The sequence below is a fragment of the Aspergillus alliaceus genome, assembly GCF_009176365.1.
Source record: "Aspergillus alliaceus strain CBS 536.65 unplaced genomic scaffold BDW43scaffold_7, whole genome shotgun sequence".
Lineage (NCBI taxonomy): Eukaryota > Fungi > Ascomycota > Eurotiomycetes > Eurotiales > Aspergillaceae > Aspergillus > Aspergillus alliaceus.
Window position 1 is genome coordinate 769,053 of NW_022474690.1, and position 18,532 is coordinate 787,584.

Here is an 18,532-nt window from a genome sequence, read left to right on the forward strand (position 1 = left end):
AAAAAAAAAAAAAAAAAAAAAACCTCAGAGTTCCGGTCGTTCTTAAGAAAGCCTATGGCGATAAGCCACGCTCAAGAAGTCAGGTAAATGAACAATGCCTACATCACTGAAGGCCTCAATAGTGGATCCGCAACAGACGTCCTCGACGATATCATATTTCACCGTCGTGACACTGCCTTTGGGTTCATTAGTTGTACTATGTTGATATCACCCTCACCAACCGGGATTGAATTAGAAACAGTCTGCATTTCGGCATTTCCAGAAAACCTGAATGCAGAAAGAAGGAAGACAAAAATCGCCTAACCAAACGAGATACCGGAAAATAGGAAGAACAGCACAGACCCTATAGGCCGGAGTGGGAAGTATGCAGAGGCCGAAAGCAGAACGATAAGGAATGTTGATCATCAGCATTCCTTACGTCCCAAGGGCTTCCATGGCACCCTAGAAGTTAATGAAGTTACATCGTCTTGGCAAACTTTACGGACTGACTGTAAGCTACTATTTCTCTAGCAAAACCAAGGATCGATGGGGGACCCTAAGTCTGGAAGAGAGGCAAGTATTCAGATTTGGAGCGGTGCGAAATGATGCTGTTAAAACATCAAGTTGGCGATTTCCTAGCGCATCGTTTTGAAGAACTGGCAGTTAAAGACTATTTCGTTGTACCAGGTAAGGAAGACTTCCTATCTACCTCTCGCAGGGGAAGGCTTATGACTATATTAACTAAACCCGGGATACAGGAGATTACAATCTCGACCTCGTGGACCAACTGCTCAGGAATCCTAATCTGCGTATGATAAACTGCTGCAACGAGCTGAATGCTGGCTATGCGGCGGATGGGTATGCCCGGGTGAGCAAAAGCAATATTGCGGTAGTGGTGGTCACATACATGGTTGGAAGTCTTTCGGTACTGAATGCAATCGCCGGGGCATATTCCGAAAAGCTCAAAGTAATAGTGGTCTGTGGAGGGCCAATGTCCCGTCATTGCTCGAGTGATCCTGCTGTTCACCACTCCCTAGGGATACCCGACAAGGACCAATCCAGAAAGATCTTTGAGCAAGTGACTTGTGCTTCTATCCGCCTTGATCAGCAGAACACTCCAGACGACATCGACCATGTCTTGCAGGAATGTTTGGCGAAGTCCCTTCCTGTTTACATGGAGTTTCCAGTTGACCTTGTCAATAAAGTATTCTTTGATCCGACTGCCATGAAGCCCTTAGTCAGACCGTCCACCTCGGGTCAGCTAGGCAATACTGATGAAGCTTTGAGATATGTGTGGCAAGCGTGGGTATCTGCACGCATGCCAGTACTCCTTGTGGGAGGAAGGGCCCGGCACTTTCTGTCCGTCAAGGTCATTGAGCGCTTTATGAGCGCCATAGGATGCGTCGCCTTCTACCTACTGGATGGAAAGTCTCAGTTATCCGAGGCTCATCCGCAGTGCGGAGGACTCTTCTGGTCCGTTGTCTCCGATCCAGGTGTGGAGGTGACCGTGCGGGAATCGGACCTATGGATCACGGTCGGGTGTCGCTGGAACGATCTCCATACTCTTCGGTCCTTAGACGTCTCGAAAGAAAGAAGTAGGATCCTTGCAATTGAGGAATCGTCCATTCGAACACCTGATGGACATACCATAAACAATATTCCTACCAAAGCGGTAATACAGGCTTTGATTGAAAGAGGCCTTCCACCCAACGACACATCTCTGAAGGCTTTCTTGCAGTATCAAGACCAAGACTTGCACAGTAATCAGAAATACTCACCACCAGGCCAGAATGCTGAGTCAAATGTCACACTGGACAACATCGTTGATAGAATCTCATCTGTGATCAGCCGCAATGACACCATAGTAGCCGACGCAGGTGAGAGTTGGTTTGCTGCCAGCCGCGTTCGCTTGCCTCCTGGAGCTGACCTCCAGACCCAACTACTATATTCTTCCACCGGATGGTCATTACCAGCCTCAATGGGCTGTCAGCTTGCACGTCCGGATGGCAGAACTATTGTGATTTTAGGAGATGGCAGCTTCCAAATGACTTGTCAGGAGCTGAGTACGATGCTCCGTTATGAGGTCAATGCAATCGTTGTTATAATCAACAATCATGGTTACCAGATAGAGGTAGTTCGAGACCCCTGTAAGATACATAGACATGAGACTAATCTATTTATACAGGAAATGATCCATAAGGGTCCGTACAATCAGATTGGGAGCTGGAATTACGCTGGACTTGCGGCCGCGATTTGGCATGAGACAGGAACTGGAAAGTCACTCCTGGGGAAACACAGTGTTTTCTCGGCCAAGATACAAACCATTAAACAGCTTGATGCTGCATTTCTTCATGCCAGTCTATATCCTCGAGTACTGGCAGTGTTGGAATGCTGCATTGATCCTGCAAAGCCTAGCAGTACTGTTCAAATATTTGGGTCTAAGCTTGTCCATAGTGACATAATCCCTTGCCCAGCGACTCCGCAGTGAAGCATTCGGGCTACCAAGACCGAGGAAATAGTATGAATTTATGATTGAAGAGACAATGCATCTACCTATACAGGTAGGGCTGTTCATTATTAGGGTATTAGACACAATGTTCCTGATCCTCCCAAGTTACTCGTACTCTATACCACTTTTCACCCTGGAATCACAGTCTGAATTTCAAATGATAAACCCGCATAAATACTATGATAGAATGGCATCTGAAGGATGACTCACGTCATGTACCGAGTTTCCCTCTGAGCTCATTGAACTTCCAACAAACGCAGTTGCTTCCGCATGATTTTGCCACTCACCGTTTTCGGAAGAAAAGCACGATCCACAAACTCGATCTGGTGAGGACAGTTGTGGACGGTGCTCCGCTGCAGGAAGTGTTCCCGGATCGCCTGCTTGAGCTGTGCTGCTGGTAGTGTTGTATTTTCTTCCTGAAGGACGACGAATGCTTTGATAGTGGCCCCCCGATCGTCGTCTGGCGTTGCAATGACAGCCGATTCCAAAATAGCAGGATGGGCCTGCAGCACCGACTCGACATCCACTGGGCCTGGAAACCGAGTAAGCTATATTGCAGCTGGGCAGCCTGTAGTGGTTATACTTACTGATCCGATGGCCCGCCGAAATTATAATGTCATCACCTCGTCCCTTGTACCAAAAGTAACCCTCGTCGTCACGATGTGCCCGGTCTCCAGTGAGATACCAGTCTTGGCCCTCTGCATCTCTGACAGTTGGTCTAACTACTGAGCCATCTCCTTGAAGATACCCCTTGAACAGGCCCAGGAAGGTGGAAGGGTCTGTAAGCTTTGGAACCCGAATGGCAATATCGCCCTCTTCAAATGGATGCGCCACCTGTCGTTTCTCGTTCAAAATGTACAGAGGTACCCCAGGAAATGGTTTTCCCATTGAGCCTTGTCTGAACTGGATAGTGGAGTAATTCCCACAAAGAATGGACGTCTCGCTCTGCCCGAAACCGTCGTATATCATAAGTCCATCGGTCATATCGTACCACTCCCTAATTACATGCGGCGCAAGGCTTTCCCCTGCACTGACGCAATGTTCTAGGGCCAATGGCTCATGGGCTGCAAATACGCGCTTACTTTCCCCACTAACCAGTTGACGATATATTGTTGGAGCGGCGCAGAAAGTGGTGATGGGGTGTTGACTAAGGTTCAGTATTACTCGCTCGGGATCAAACAACCCGGGGTATGCATCGATGAACAGAGCCGCTCCCTGACTCCAAGCGCCAAACAATGCCCATGTTGCCTTTGCCCAACCTGGCCAATACATCATTAGTCTGTGATGTGCGGCGCAAGGATATCCTGGAAGAGAGAGCTACCTTGTTCAGACATGTTCCAGAGCAGTTGGCTTGGGCAGAGATTCAGCCAGAGCTTACCAGTAGTGGTATGGGCTTGGCTTGCCTCGTCAGCTATGTGAAAGCCAAAGGGGTATTAACCAGCCAATCACTCACCGTATGGGTAGGAGACATGGGTATGCAGCACTATCTTGGATTCCCCCGTTGTCCCAGAGGTGAAATACATCAGGCAGGGGTCATCAGACTCGGTATCGAAAGTGTGTGTGCCATGTTCATGCGCCGTAGATTTTAACAGCGTTTCATAGGACAGCGCTCCTGGACTACATTCCTCGCGATCAGTGGCATTATTGATCCGGATGACAGTGTGCACAGTCGGATTATCCTGCTGGTCTCGAAGACGAAGAAATTCATGCACCTGTTTGTCCTCTCCAATAAGGACGGATGCGTTTGCTTTTCGAGCTCTAAGCTCGATTTCAGATGATACAAGCAGCGAGGGGCAAGGGCATATTACCACACCAGCGAGTATGGCCCCACAGAATATTTCATACCAGGCCGGTGTTTTGGATGATAGTAACAGCAACACATCGCCTTTCTGTATACCATGACTCCGTAGCCCTGCAGCTACATCTCGTGCGCGCTGAGAGAAATGACTGAAGCGCAACTGGAGTATCTCATCTGGCTTAGTACTCCCTGGCGGATTCCACACCATTGCAATAGGGTCTCCACCCTCTTGACTCCAGTAGTCCATTACATCTTTGATGAAGTTAAAGTGGTTGGGATTGTTGTTCCGTCCTCGGGAAATAACTGTCATTGTGGCTTTAGAACCGAGAGAGTCAACGATAACGGGTATGCTGGCGGTTATTCATACGCGACTCTTTGGTGTAGAGTACGGTAGAGCGTAATATGTAGAACGTATAATAAATGCTATTTAAGAAGATAAAATATGATGCATACATCATGCACATAATTAGCTAAATGGAAGCGTTAACTGCCAGCTTCGGACACGGAAACGGAAATATGGAGGCACGGGAATGTAGGGTTACCGCCAGCCTCCAAGAACCCGACCCTAGAAGCGACGTAACATACGACCCCAACATAAACGTCAGTCTATTCAAGCTGAGACCAGAGCGGCAATTGAGTTTAATTGTAGCTTTGAATAAGAATTTTACTTCGTTGTTCCGCTTTCATCGTCATGGCTCCAGAGGTAGACTAGAGTGATATGGGTGCGAGTAGCTACATATGACACACTTCGATGACCACCCCTTAGGATAGGGGATACATTTAACGCTCCCTTTAGTTTCCCCTATCCAGTTATACGAGCCATGAATCTTGGGTCTTGTATTTATCTAGTTTTCCTTTTTCAAAAAAAAGCCTACTAACTGTTTTGACGGACAATGGCGACCAATGAACCATCTAACCAGAAGGGGGTACGCCCAATCGCCATCATAGGGCTATCATGTCGACTACCAGGAGACGTGAGATCTCCAGAAGACTTTTGGAAATTTTGTTGCCAAGCTCGAAGTGCCTGGTCTGAAATCCCATCGACACGATTCTCAGCCGCAGCATACTATCACCCTAACCCGGAACGGCCAGGCGCCACCAACGCCAGCGGAGGGCATTTTCTTCAGCAGGATATCGCGTGCTTTGATGCACGATTCTTCGGAATGACTGCCGAAGAAGCGGTGGGGACTGATCCCCAGCAGCGTCTAATGTTAGAGTGTGCCTATGAGGCCCTGGAGAATGCCGGGCTCTCCCAAACAGCTATCGCAGGTGAAAATGTCGGGGTCTTTGCCGCCGGTTCATTCAGTGATTATGAGCTGCATAGCTTCCGTGATTTGCAGAATACCACAAATTTCCAAGCGACAGGTTGCGCGGCGTCGTTCTTGTCGAATCGGCTATCACACTTTTTTGACTTCCATGGCCCTAGTTTGACGGTAGATACTGCCTGCTCATCCGGTCTCTCTGCTCTTCACCTCGCTTGCCAAAGCTTGCGATGTGGCGAATCCAGCTATGCACTAGTCGGGGGGTGTCACTTGAATGTGACACCAGATTACTTCATTTCATATTCACTCTCTGGGTAAGGTGAACCCCAGGTTATAGAATGTAGTTGATTCGGATCCAAAGCTGATAGTGTGCAGACTCTTTTCCGATAGTGGCAGATGCTACCCATTTGACCAGCGGGGATCATCTGGATACGGCCGCGGTGAAGGGGCAGGCTGTGTTATCCTCAAACCATTAGATGCAGCCCTTGCCGCTGGAGATCTAGTGCGCGGCGTGATTCTTAATACAGGAATGAATCAGGATGGCCACACGCCGGGTATAGGTGTGCCAAGTGCCATGGCCCAAAAGAGGCTAATGGCGACGGTTTATAGAGCTGCGGGTATTAACCCTCAACGGACAGGTTATGTTGAAGCGCACGGGACTGGGACCAGAATAGGTGACCCAATTGAAGCCCGGGCACTGCACGAATTCTTCTGCTCCGGGAGAAATGAGAATGATCCGCTGTTGATCGGATCTGTAAAGTCGAACTTTGGGCACGCCGAAGGGGCGAGTGGCATTATATCGGTCGTGAAGACTGTGTTAATGTTGGAGAAAGGCTTTGTGCTCCCTAATTGTGACTTTCAGCATGCAAGGGACGATATTCCATTGGATGAATGGGGACTAAAGGTTGGTCTCTGATTTGAACCTACTAGTCATTTATGATCACTTTCTCACCTCCGCAGGTCCCAACGAGGCTAATACCATGGCCACAAGGGAAGCCCTTTGCAAGTATTAACAACTTCGGTCTAGGGGGAACAAATGCCCATGCAATCTTAACAAGCGCGTCCGAGGTCGGGGCCTTCACCTTGTCGCCACCTAGCGATGGGGGCCGAGTTCATCGAAAGAAGAGAAACCGACAGCCCTATCGGATCTATGTCCTATCTGGCTACAGTGAAGGTGCGGTCATGGCTCAAGCCAAACGGCTGCACTCCTATATAGAGCAGTGCCCAAATCTTTATGATAGTCAGTTCATGGCGGACCTGGCATTTACACTTGGCGAGCGGCGCGGAACACTTCCCTGGAAATTAGGCATCCCCGCGAAGTCTCCGAAAGACTTGATTTCTCTTCTATCAGAACAGGAAGTCCGTCCCTGTCGCTCCCTTCGCGCCCAGAGTGTTGCGTTTGCCTTTACAGGACAAGGAGCTCAGTGGTGTGGGATGGGCAGGGAGCTTATGGATGTGTATCCTGTCTATGCTGAGGTGATACGGGCGGCGGACAAACACCTTGCTACTCTGGGGGCAGATTTCTCCTTGATAGGTACGTATATTGATGGTGGGTAGCTTGACTTGAGAACTACTCTAACATTGTGCGATTAGAGGAGTTATCGAAAGATGAACATGAATCATCACTCTGGCGCCCAGCTGTTAGTCAAGTAGCCTGCAGCTCTGTCCAAATGGCAGTAACAGTCCTTTTAGCCTCGTGGGGTATTCACCCAGAAGCTGTCATAGGTCATTCTAGTGGTGAAGTTGCGGCTGCCCATGCCGCGGGAATCGTAAGTTTAGAGGATGCCGTCACATTAGCTTACTTTCGCGGTTCTGCCGCTGAGAAACTGACCCACGACTTCCCGGACTTGAAAGGTGGCATGATTGTTGTGGGCACTGGGGTGGAGGAGGCTGAAGCACTCTGTCGGGATGTCAAAGACGGCCAGGCCTCAGTGGCCTGCGTCAACAGTCCACAGAGCATCACCATTTCTGGTTGCGAGCGTGGTATTCAGCAGATACAAGAGTTGGCCCAAAGCAAATTTATCTTTCACCGAAGACTAAAGACCGGGGTGGCATACCACTCTCATTATATGAAATTGGTTGCAGACAAATACAGGTCTGGGATCAAAGGTGTCACGGCGGGTGTCTCCAGTATTCCTTTCTACTCGTCAGCTCGAGGGTGCCTGGTTAAAGGCTCTGAGCTACATTGCTCCTATTGGGTTGAGAACTTCATCTATCCTGTCCAGTTCGTGGCGGGCCTGACTTCGTTGCTGGACACTCAAACTGCCGCTCAAAAGAAGACAGATTATATCATTGAAATCGGGCCTGCCACATCTCTCAAAGCACCAATTCAGGATACCATACGGTTATTGAGGGCAGGTGATGATGTAAAGTATGCGCCCAGTCTGCAAAAGGGTGAAAATGCACTTAAGAGCATGCATGAGCTCGCAATAGCCATGTTCCTAAACGGACAGCCCGTCCAATTTGGTGCAGTGAACTTCCCGACATTGAATGGACCCAAGCCACGGCTACTGAAGGACCTTCCATCTTATCCTTGGGACCATAGCAAGCGTTATTGGCACACCTCCCGAGTGGGACAGAATACCATTTACCCGAGTGTTCCCCATCATGACCTGATTGGGTCCCAATTGGCCGAGGCCAATAATCTTTACCCTCAATGGAGGGTTATTTTTCGGGCAGATGATCATCCTTGGATACGTGGCCATCAATTCCAGGATCAGAACATTTATCCATTAGCCGGCTTTGTGTCTATGGCGATAGAAGCGGCTTCACAGGAGTGCAAGCGGGACGGAACGATACCGGATTCTATCAGCCTGCGAGAGGTATCGGTTGGCAAGGCATTGGTGATACCCGATGCCGCAGCGGTAGAGCTCATGATCTCTCTTAGGCCGTATAAGGGAGGCACTCGGGCTATATCTAGGAGCTGGAGCGAATTTCACGTCTGCTCCTGGTCCGAGCAAAAAGGGTGGCAAGAGAATTGCAATGGCCTCATTTCTGTCCATACTGCGCCGAAATCCAACCCAGTCAATGGAGATCAGCTTCGGCGTGCCCAGGAAATATTATTAGCTAAAGAGCTAACAACAATCACGACAGCAAGTAACAGATATATTGACTCAAATATCGTCTACGACGAGCTACGTGGCATTGGCATAAAGTACGGGCCCTTGTTCCAGGGATTGAAAGCATGTTATGCCTACAAAGGGAGCGGAGTGGCGAAGACTCAAGTACCTGATACCGCTGTGGGGATGTCCCACAAGCCGTTTTCCGAGTTGTTGATCCACCCAGTGACCTTGGATATATGTTTCCAGACTATCTGGTTGACGCTTGGTGTCGGGTCAGATGGATTGGGGAGAATCCATCTCCCCTCTTTCATCAGAAAACTCACCATCAAGTGTAATAGGCCAGTACTATCCGGCCAGAAGCTTAGCCTGTACAGTAAACGCCTAGGCCAAACGTACGACCACCAACCAACTGTTCACGATGTCTGGGCACGCAAATCCGATGACTCAGAAGACATGGTTTTACAAGTAAGCGGGCTTGTTATGACCCCGATTCTTGATAGTGTACCAGCGTCAAACCATGCGGCAGAGAAGCAACTCTGTTACTCAATGGCAACAGTCCCGTACACTAAAAGCACGGCACAATCACAGCTTCTCAATAGTATTTCGGATGAAGCTTCGGAAGTCGCAGTGAATAGACGCACCAACGTACCGCAGAAAGCAAACACAGACATGGTTTCTAACACTATCCAACCCAGTGGCCTACTTCATAGGCGGAACGTTACCATAGTATATCATGATGAGTTGCAATGGTTTCCACTCAGCTCTTTGGCTAGAAGATTACAAGCTTTGACAGGGAACATACCCACTATCCGGACCCTGGCCGACAAGAGCGAGGTCAGACAAGACCTATGTATCTTTCTCGGCGAGGTCGAGGGGCCACTCCTGGCAAACTTGACACCAGACACCTTTAAATCGATTCAGGATCTTCTCACAACCTCCTCCGGTGTATTATGGCTTGTCCAAGGCGGGCATAGCGGGTTTGAAAGTCCTGTTGCGAAAATGGCAGTTGGTCTTGCTAGATCAGTGAGATCGGAAACTGGTCTGCCAATTGTCACGTTTGATGTGGACTTCACCAACAGCACTCCACATGACGCTGTATTGCATGGTATCCTATCTGTTTTTGAGAATATGCTCCAGCCACCATCGGACACGGACTGCCTAGATATGGAGTTTATATCTCGGGGAGGTGTCCTTTCCGTTCCGCGCGTTGTCCCTGACACTGTTACCAACAAACAAATCTTTACGGACGGTCCAGCCTTTTCATCGGCAATACAACCCCTTCATCAAAGTAACAGACCACTGCAGCTAGCTATTCAGGAGCACGGGATGTTGAATTCCCTGTACTTCACGGATAGCGGCAAGGTATTGGGCCCTCTTGGCAACGATCTTCTAGAGTTAGATGTACATTACGTCGGGCTGAACTTCAAGGACGTTATGTACGCTAACAATCAACTGGCAATGGATGGATTTGGTGTTGAGTGCAGTGGAATCGTTACCGCTGTTGGGCAAAGGGTTGCCGGCTTCAAAGTGGGAGACAGGATCTGCGCCATCTCGGAAGGCTGTTTTGCGAGTAAGACCCGGTGTCAAGCGTCAAGGGCGTGGGTAATACCGGACGGGATGTCCCTAGAGATCGCTGCCACCGTGCCGGTTGTTTACTGCACGGCATTCTATTGCCTCTATAAAGTTGCCAGACTGAGCGCAGGTGAAACGATCCTTATCCATGCTGCTGCGGGCGGAGTCGGCCAGGCGGCGATCATCCTGGCTCAGGCAGTCGGGGCAAATATATTGGCAACTGTGGGTAGTGTCGAGAAGAAGAAATTCCTTATGCAAGTCTATGGAATTCCGGAACACCGTATCTTCTTCAGTCGGGATCTTTCCTTCGTCCAGAGCGTCATGCACGCGACCTCCGGAAGAGGAGTCGACGTTCTACTCAACTCACTAGCAGGCGAGGCTATGCAGGCTTCCTTTACCTGTGTCGCTCCCTTCGGGAGGTTTGTAGAGATCGGTAAACGCGACATCTTAGCAAATTCCCACATAGAACTATCCCCGCTCGAGCACAATATATCCTTTACGACCGTTGACCTGGGTGTTTTCGCCAGAGATCGTCCTGACCTGTTGGGGACCTTGTTCGACAGTGTCTTCAGTCTATTCCGCGCTGGCAGCGCAAGAGCTATCGCACCAATCAGTGTATTCGATGCAGCGAACATCGGGCCAGCGCTTCAAATGTTGCAGAGCGGACGTAGTACTGGGAAATTGGTCGTTTCCCTCCGAGATGAACAGGTTGTCAAGGTGTGTGCTATGGAAATTCACCGTAATCCAGACCTCACTGACAGGAATTGTGAATAGGTTAGCCCAGTCACCCGAGATGGGTCTCATCTCAGCCCAGGTGCTTCTTATGTCGTTGTTGGAGGATTTGGCGGCCTTGGTCAAAGCATCATTGCTTGGCTCGCTGACCATGGAGCGAAACACATCATTGTTGTTTCCAGACGAGGTCGGGCTACCGAGTCGACCTTCCGTCTATTTGAAAACCTACATTTGAAGGGTGTTGCTGTTAATGTGGTAAAATGTGATATTAGTGACCGGGATCAAGTGGTGACAACGCTCGCCCAAAAGCTTGGTGAGGTGCCTACGGTGGCAGGAATTATCCACAGTGCCATGGTCTTACGGGTAAGCACGTTGTCTCCTCTGTCCTGTATATGGTTTACCGGTAGGTACACAAACTAACAATATCTTAAGGACACTCTCTTCGAACAAATGACTTTCGATGATTATGATGCCGTTATCCGGCCCAAGGTCCATGGATTGTGGAATTTGAATGACTTGCTTCGGACAAAACAACTCAAACTCGACTTCTTCGTGGCACTCTCTTCGGTCGCTGGGATTGTCGGGAACCGAGGTCAAGCCGCATACTCCGCTGCTAGCACGTTTCTTGACGCTTTTGCAGATTTCCAGCGAGGCCGGGGAGTTCCCTTCACCACGGTAGACCTCGCTCCGGTATCCGATGTTGGATATCTAGCTACCAACGCGAGAAAGTTGCAGCAGGTCAGCGACACCTTCGGGGGGCAGACAATTAACGAAGGTGAATTCCATCGATTGCTAGCTACCATCATCTTCCCCGAACCTGCACTAGCAGATCAAAGAAGTCAACTCATCACCGGGCTAACTGTTCCACGGGATGGTGACGCTCGGGCACGTATGGACTGGCTCAAAGACCCTAAATTCTCCATGCTTGTGGATAGCTCAGAGATCCATTCTTCTTCGAAGCCTACAGGTGCACCAGCTAGGCTCCAGTCCGTCGGCGAAATACTCAGCAAAGCCACATCTCCGGCTAGTGCCATCCTTGTCGTGACAAATGCCTTGGTGCATAAGCTCTCCGAGGTGGTTATGTGTCCTGCCGAGGATATCGACTACAACAAGCCGATCACAACCTGTGGAATCGACTCGCTTTCGGCTATTGGAGTCCGCAAGTGGTTATCCCGGGAAATGGAGGCTACACTTACCATCTTTGATATCTTGAACTCCCCCTCCCTAACCCAACTAGCAGAACTATGCCTGCGCAAGTCAAATCTCGCTTCTTCTGCATTGCGAAGTCATTGTGGGATGAATTAATTAAGTGGATATTGCCTGTCCTCCTGTTGAGGCTATGGCTTGTTACTGCTATTGATTGTCTCGTACATCACTTACACTTTGGATCTGTAATGCCTTTTATCTAGATGAGATGTCCTGATAGTCAATATGGACAGATCATCTATACCTAAGGAGTCCCTTAAGAGCCAATATATGTATCTTAGAGTTAACCCAACTTAATCCTTTTGTCCGGATGGGTACCTTTCACCAACCCAGTTTGGTAACTTTCGCAGTAGATGATACAAACCCTTAGGCTAATATTCCTTCCTATATTTAGCACTCGTGACACCAATCCGTGAGAATCAAAAGGGTGGTCGAGCTCTATCATAGCCTTTGTGTCATGGATTGTCCTTTCGGACATTACTACTGTTTTCCAAGGCAAACAAGCAGGCGAGATTGAAGCCATCCAGCTCTGTATAAAGGAGCGGAGCATAAAAAAATACTCCCACGCCACGACCAGTACTTCTCTTGTCCTTTCTCTATGCTATATGGTATTTCCGATTCACGTAATACTTTATCTGTAGCAAAATAATCTCTTCGAAATCGTGACTGCCTCAGGCTACCTCACAACACCACTTACTGGCAAGGTCATGTAAAGTCGTACAGTTTATCATCTTATTCTGCCTATATGCACACCCAGTAACATTCTGACTTCCATATCACAGTATCTACATCTTTCCCTACTGCCCTATATATTCTCAAAAGAAGCAAAACTAATAGGATCGTCAGAAAGGTAATTGGCATTGATTAAGTTACTTGTTGAACTGACTGTGCACTAATCACCTAAATAGAACTGCTCAGCAACGGCAAACCAGCCACTATACAGAAGAACTCGCACAATGATGAGCTCTCAGAGCTCCTGAACAAGGGTTCTAAATCCATACATCACGTCCTTTGGGGTGGGGGAAACTGGATCAAGCAGAATTTGGTGTATGCTCCTCCATGCCTGAATTATGTCAGCGAGGCTGAGTCGCTTATTGGATTCCCATCATCAGAATGACTGTAAAGAATGAATAGTATGATGAGACGACCGAATTTGCTAGTGAATCATGAGTATATGCTTTCCTTCCCCCACAACTCTTCCTCTTCCTCTTTCACCCTCTTTGCTCTATCAACTTGTCATCGCAGCTTGTCCTAATGGCACTGGTAGTGGATCCTCTAGTGTTTCCCATCACCTCAAGTGAGGTTAGCTACGCGTCGGGACTGTTCCCACGGCAGGGCATAGAAACCCAGGCCAGATACCAAACCCGCTCAAGAAGATCCAGCAGATCATCCAGCGATGAAGTCCTAAACCCAGTCGTAGGACGGATTCATTGAGGAGGATCTTCACGCTGGAGGAACCATCTCTACCAGAGACTCAGTGCGAGAAACTTCGAATCCCGCTAGGCTACCGTTATTATAGGCGTCTGGCTGGCTCCGAGAGTTGGGATCTGTCCCCATGATATTCGGCAAATTTGTCGATAACATAGTGTAAACATCCTCGAACTTGATTCTTGAGGTCGGCGCTGCGAGTTTGAACCCGACAAGGGTCCGACCTTGACCGTCCTTCTGCTGGCGCGCCGAGAGCCACACTTTGCCTCAAATTGGGGCTAGAGGAGAGTGTTCTAATCCGAGTACTGGATCCTGATCGCAAGCCATCTACCGGTGACTGTGCCGAGCCGCGGGTGAAGAACATTGTTTACTCCTATCATGCGGCGGCGACCCTTCTCCAGAGCGAGAGCTCGAAAAAGATGGTGATACTCGTTGTGCTGCCTGCGTCCGGGGCGGAACCTTCCAACCCTGTGTGCTGAGTCCCGAGTTGTCTTCCGATACTCAGGTCATAGGATTTTACCGGGGGCAATGGATTAAGGCTACACGTGCAGTCCTCAGCTACCTTCAAGGGGAGGGAAACAACGCCATCGCGGTTGAGATCGTAGAACCCCCAATTTGTCGAGCCCCTAGGCCTGATCTCATGCATTGAACCTATAACGGGCTGAAAGACGCCCATATTGTGACCAAAATTGTGAACGGAAACGAGGATTCATTGTCACATACGAACACTTTATATTCACATCTACTAGTGAAAAGAGTGTAATCAAGGAAGGTGACCCGGGTCACTTATATTTGACCGAGCTGGGGCTGTTGTTAGTATGTACTTTGGAGGCACCCATGATGGGATACCGGGAACTTCACATACATCCAGGGGGGGGGGAGTGATATCTTGGAGGATATCAAGACCAGAACAAGGGCGCGGGATATCCGCCTCCATGGTGGTGAATATTAATTCATAGCACCAGGCTTTTGATTCTAGCTAGTGGTTCAAGCAATACTATTCAGCAGGCGTTGTTTTTGGTACTTAACAAGCAGAGCTATCGGCTGCAAACGGGGCCTCAGATAGATAACAAGGGGACGTCAAGTATAGTACTATTGGTATGTCAATCGCTATCACATAGTGTTATAATATTTAACCAAGAATATCTGCTTTACAACCCATACATGCCGTATAAAAGATAACCTCCATCATCACTAGTCCAACATAGGAAAACCAAGCGAAGATCGTCCCGAGACATATTAATCGAGAACTTCCTATAGCTCGGTTATTGCATAACCACCTCATCGCTTCTCTACTGAGGGGCGATCGCGCGATTTCAGAAACCTTATGCTGATCGCTTAGTACGTTGATTCGACCGAAGCTGTGTCCGGCAGAGGTCAAGATTCTTGGCCGCCAACTACTATACAGATATACCAGATAGTGATCATCTTCACCCTGGCCAGGCTCTATAATACGCTAGGGGAAAGCTACGACGATGTCTTGGCCGGGAAATAATGCATCTTGGCTGTATGATACAATTCTTGGCCGATTGTTGCAATCATATGCGGCAAGTATATCGGAAGACTTATCGCGAATACATAAAATGGAGATGGGAGAGAAAGCGTCCCAATGAAATAAAAGCGAGACGGTTGTACTTAGTTTTGTACGTTGAAACAAACCAATTTTCTTTTCGTCTCTGAATTGGCTTATACTATGGGGAAGGGTTCCTTCAGTCGCGAGTCCGAAGCAGAAAGTGACAACGGGTTCCATGGAACCCGTGTACACGTCTTTGATGATCCGGATACTGCAGAGCATTGGGCTAGTATTTATGAAAAAGCTCAATATGAGGGTCTGCATCGCTTTGATCCTGCTTTCACTTGGACACCCGAGGAAGAGAAGAAAGTAGTTCGAAAGGTTTGGCTTCCCTTGTCCACACCTGCTGCCCTATGAGATGCGCATGTTTGGCGGTGTATTGAGTGGCCATATTTAGGTGGACTTGCGAATCATGTTCTGGGCGTGGTTGATGTTCTGTTCGCTGGATCTCAACCGAAGAAATATCAACAGGGCTATCACTGATGATATGGTGAGTGTCAGGTGTAAATTCAACACGGCATTTCTTCCTCAGCTGACCGGATTTAGCTTCCTGAGCTAGGCATGAACACCAATGACTTCAATTATGGACAGACTGTAAGCGTGTCTATCACAAGGAGCTACCCGTGGCACTGACAATGGCAGATATTCCTAGTGTCCTTTCTCGCAGCCGAGCTTCCCAGCGGCCTGATCAGTAAAAAGGTCGGCCCGGATAGGTGGATACCGTCCATTATTGTTTCCTGGTCAGCCATCAGCGCAGCACAAGCTGCTCTTTCGAGCAGAGCGGGATATTTCGCCTGTCGAGCGCTCCTAGGGCTTCTGATGGGTGGCTTTATACCGTAGGCTCTCCTGTTAGAAATCGCTCAAGGGTAAAGCTAATCCCCTACACAGTGATATTGTGCTATGGTTATCTTACTACTACGTGAGCGTCAAGTGCGGCTTTAGAATCGTACAAAGAACTAATGTCCAACAGAAAGGCCGAGAACTGCCCATTCGTCTTAGCTGGTTCTGGACTGCCCTCAGGTGAATGACTACTACCCCACCACGTAGATAGATACGATGTTGGCTAAATCTTGATCAGCACTTGTAATATCGTCGGATCCCTACTCGCCGCTGGAATCCTGCAGATGCGCGGAATCCGAGGATGGAGCGGATGGCAATGGCTGTGAGTGCACCTCATCACCGTGCATAAACCGACAACTAACACAACTATCTGCTACAGCTTCCTGATCGAAGGCCTAGTCACAGCAATCATCGGGGTCCTATCCTGGGGACTAATGCCGCCAGGCCCCTGCCAAACAAGAAGCTGGTTCCGAGGCCGAGAAGGCTGGTTCAGCGAGCACGAAGAACGCATCCTAGTCAACCGACTCCGCGACGATCCATCCAAAGGGGACATGAATAACAGACAAGCAGTCGGCCCAGTTGCCCTCCTCAAGTCCCTCCAAGACTTCGACCTCTGGCCCTTATACCTCCTCGGTCTCCTAATCTACATCCCACCACAACCGCACGCAAACTACCTATCGTACGTCCTCCGCAGGCTCGGTTTCTCAACCTTCCACGCCAACCTCCTCGCCATCCCCTCCCAATTCATGTTCGCCATCAACCTCCTAATCATAACCCGCATCTCCGACACCCTCAACGAACGTTCCATCGTCGCCTCAACCTCCAACCTCTGGATCCTCCCCTGCCTAATCGCCCTCGTCGCCCTCCCAGACTCAGCCAGCACTTGGGCCCGCTACGCCATCACCACCGTGCTCCTCAGCTATCCCTACCCCCACGCCATCCTAGTCGGCTGGAACGCCCGCATCAGCAACACGGTGCGCACGCGCGCCGTCAGCGCTGCGCTGTACAATATGTGCGTGCAAGCGGGGAATATCATCGGGAGTAACATCTTCCGGGAGGATGATAGTCCGCTTTACCGGCGCGGGAATAAGGTTTTATTGGCGATGTGCTCGTTTAATGTATTGGTGTTTTATGCGGTTAAGGCGTACTATATTTGGCGGAATAGGGCGCGAGAGAGGAAGTGGGCGGCCATGCCGGCAGAGGAGCAGAGTGAGTATTCGTTGTCAACGACGGACGAGGGGGTAAAGAGGTTGGATTTTCGGTTTGTCCATTGACCTTTGTGGTTGTGCGAATGCAGTGAGACTACTACGAGTACATGATATTTGTGATTCCGCTGTTCATATTCGCTACGGCTGCGAGCGCGTTCAACGGTTCAGCCTATGCGCAAACGCTTCGCTGAGGTTTGGGAACCACCACCTCGCACTGATCGATGTGTACGCTAGTCTAGATAGAATCACCGATTGAGAGGATCGATACAAGAAGTACTTCACCACCCCACGGGTCCTAGGTCTAAATGGAACCAGACGATGGACCAAGAAATCACGAGTATATACCAGTTGTAACTGTTATCTGGGCTGGTGTACAAGCACTGAGCAGTCTGCAGGTTTCGAAGGATACTATGGGCTATTGAAGGTGAGAAGCGAGTGATATGTGATAATGGCGATGGTGATGATGATAGCAGAGGAAGAGAGGAAGAGGAAGCATTGCGCAAAGTGCAAGAGAGGGTAAAGGCGGTATGGGGTGAATTAATAAATTAACAACTCTCCCCTTTACCGTGGCTCACCGCCCAACGATCGATTTTGGGATACACCGACTTTTAGATGTAGATTTTAAACCAATGTAACTCATTCAATTCAACTCCAATGGAGGCGGCCTTAGCAAATTTAGGATCCTTGAAGCCAGGTGAACAGAGAAACCATACTTTTTATGCGAAAAAGCACAATGTGAACTGAATTACCCTGTCAAGACATCACCAAGGCATTCAGGGCACTAGGGCTGACCGTCAAGAAGAGCAACAATTACTTATCACCAGCAAGCCAAAACACTTATTAAAGAGATCAATAAGCTCTCTAAATAAGGCTTATATGTATCCTCTTCTATATTTCTATAATAGTAATAGCATTTATTTAATGATTTATCTATCTTATTTAACCCATTCCTTGTAATCTCTTAATATTGGAATCTTTAGTTCTTTGGCAACATACTATAGCAACCAATTGGAGAATTATTTATATACTTGCCAGGGTCTCAGCTCTTTTACAAGGAGGGATTTCTTCAGATTATTCTGGCCTAGCTAGAAGAAAGTCTTATTCTAGCCGAATATTAAATTAGCTTAGAAATTAACTGAATCTATCCAAGAAATCCTGAAGTTATTTTGAAGCGCTTTAATAAAGCAGGGAACCAGAGATCTTCATTCAGTGACCCCTCGCGCTCAATACTACAGGCAGATAACTGGAAACAAATCAAAAGACTTCTAAAGAATATAGTGGCTGATATATATAATAAAAACACCAAGAAGCTTAGTATAACTATCTATAAGCTTATTACACAGAATACTCTTCTTAATCTACG

The 18,532-nt window shown here is 48.6% G+C and overlaps 4 protein-coding genes across 4 annotated transcripts; 3 read left to right on the forward strand and 1 right to left on the reverse strand.

The window, feature by feature from the left end:
* Positions 1-581: 581 nt before the first annotated feature.
* BDW43DRAFT_307995 (thiamine pyrophosphate-requiring enzyme) lies at positions 582-2,467 on the forward strand (the record flags this gene model as incomplete). The annotated part of the gene is made up of 3 exons (XM_032046370.1): positions 582-666; positions 738-2,110; positions 2,165-2,467. 3 exons carry the CDS (start codon positions 582-584, stop codon positions 2,465-2,467), a joined length of 1,761 nt encoding a protein of 586 aa, XP_031903818.1.
* Positions 2,468-2,724: 257 nt separating this feature from the next.
* BDW43DRAFT_307996 (acyl-coenzyme A synthetase ACSM3) lies at positions 2,725-4,596 on the reverse strand (the record flags this gene model as incomplete). The annotated part of the gene is made up of 4 exons (XM_032046371.1): positions 2,725-3,020; positions 3,076-3,747; positions 3,810-3,881; positions 3,942-4,596. The coding sequence occupies 4 exons, from the start codon at positions 4,594-4,596 to the stop codon at positions 2,725-2,727; spliced, it is 1,695 nt and encodes a 564-aa protein (XP_031903819.1).
* Positions 4,597-5,179: 583 nt separating this feature from the next.
* On the forward strand, positions 5,180-13,237 carry BDW43DRAFT_307997 (type I polyketide synthase; the record flags this gene model as incomplete). Its single annotated transcript, XM_032046372.1, has 7 exons — positions 5,180-5,862; positions 5,924-6,452; positions 6,509-7,082; positions 7,142-10,899; positions 10,957-11,277; positions 11,347-12,199; positions 13,029-13,237. 7 exons carry the CDS (start codon positions 5,180-5,182, stop codon positions 13,235-13,237), a joined length of 6,927 nt encoding a protein of 2,308 aa, XP_031903820.1.
* A 1,805-nt stretch (positions 13,238-15,042) lies between these two features.
* BDW43DRAFT_297984 (major facilitator superfamily domain-containing protein) lies at positions 15,043-17,235 on the forward strand (the record flags this gene model as incomplete). Its single annotated transcript, XM_032044485.1, has 9 exons — positions 15,043-15,151; positions 15,276-15,442; positions 15,519-15,611; positions 15,668-15,715; positions 15,764-15,957; positions 16,010-16,040; positions 16,092-16,141; positions 16,200-16,283; positions 16,341-17,235. 9 exons carry the CDS (start codon positions 15,043-15,045, stop codon positions 17,233-17,235), a joined length of 1,671 nt encoding a protein of 556 aa, XP_031903821.1.
* Positions 17,236-18,532: the final 1,297 nt, after the last annotated feature.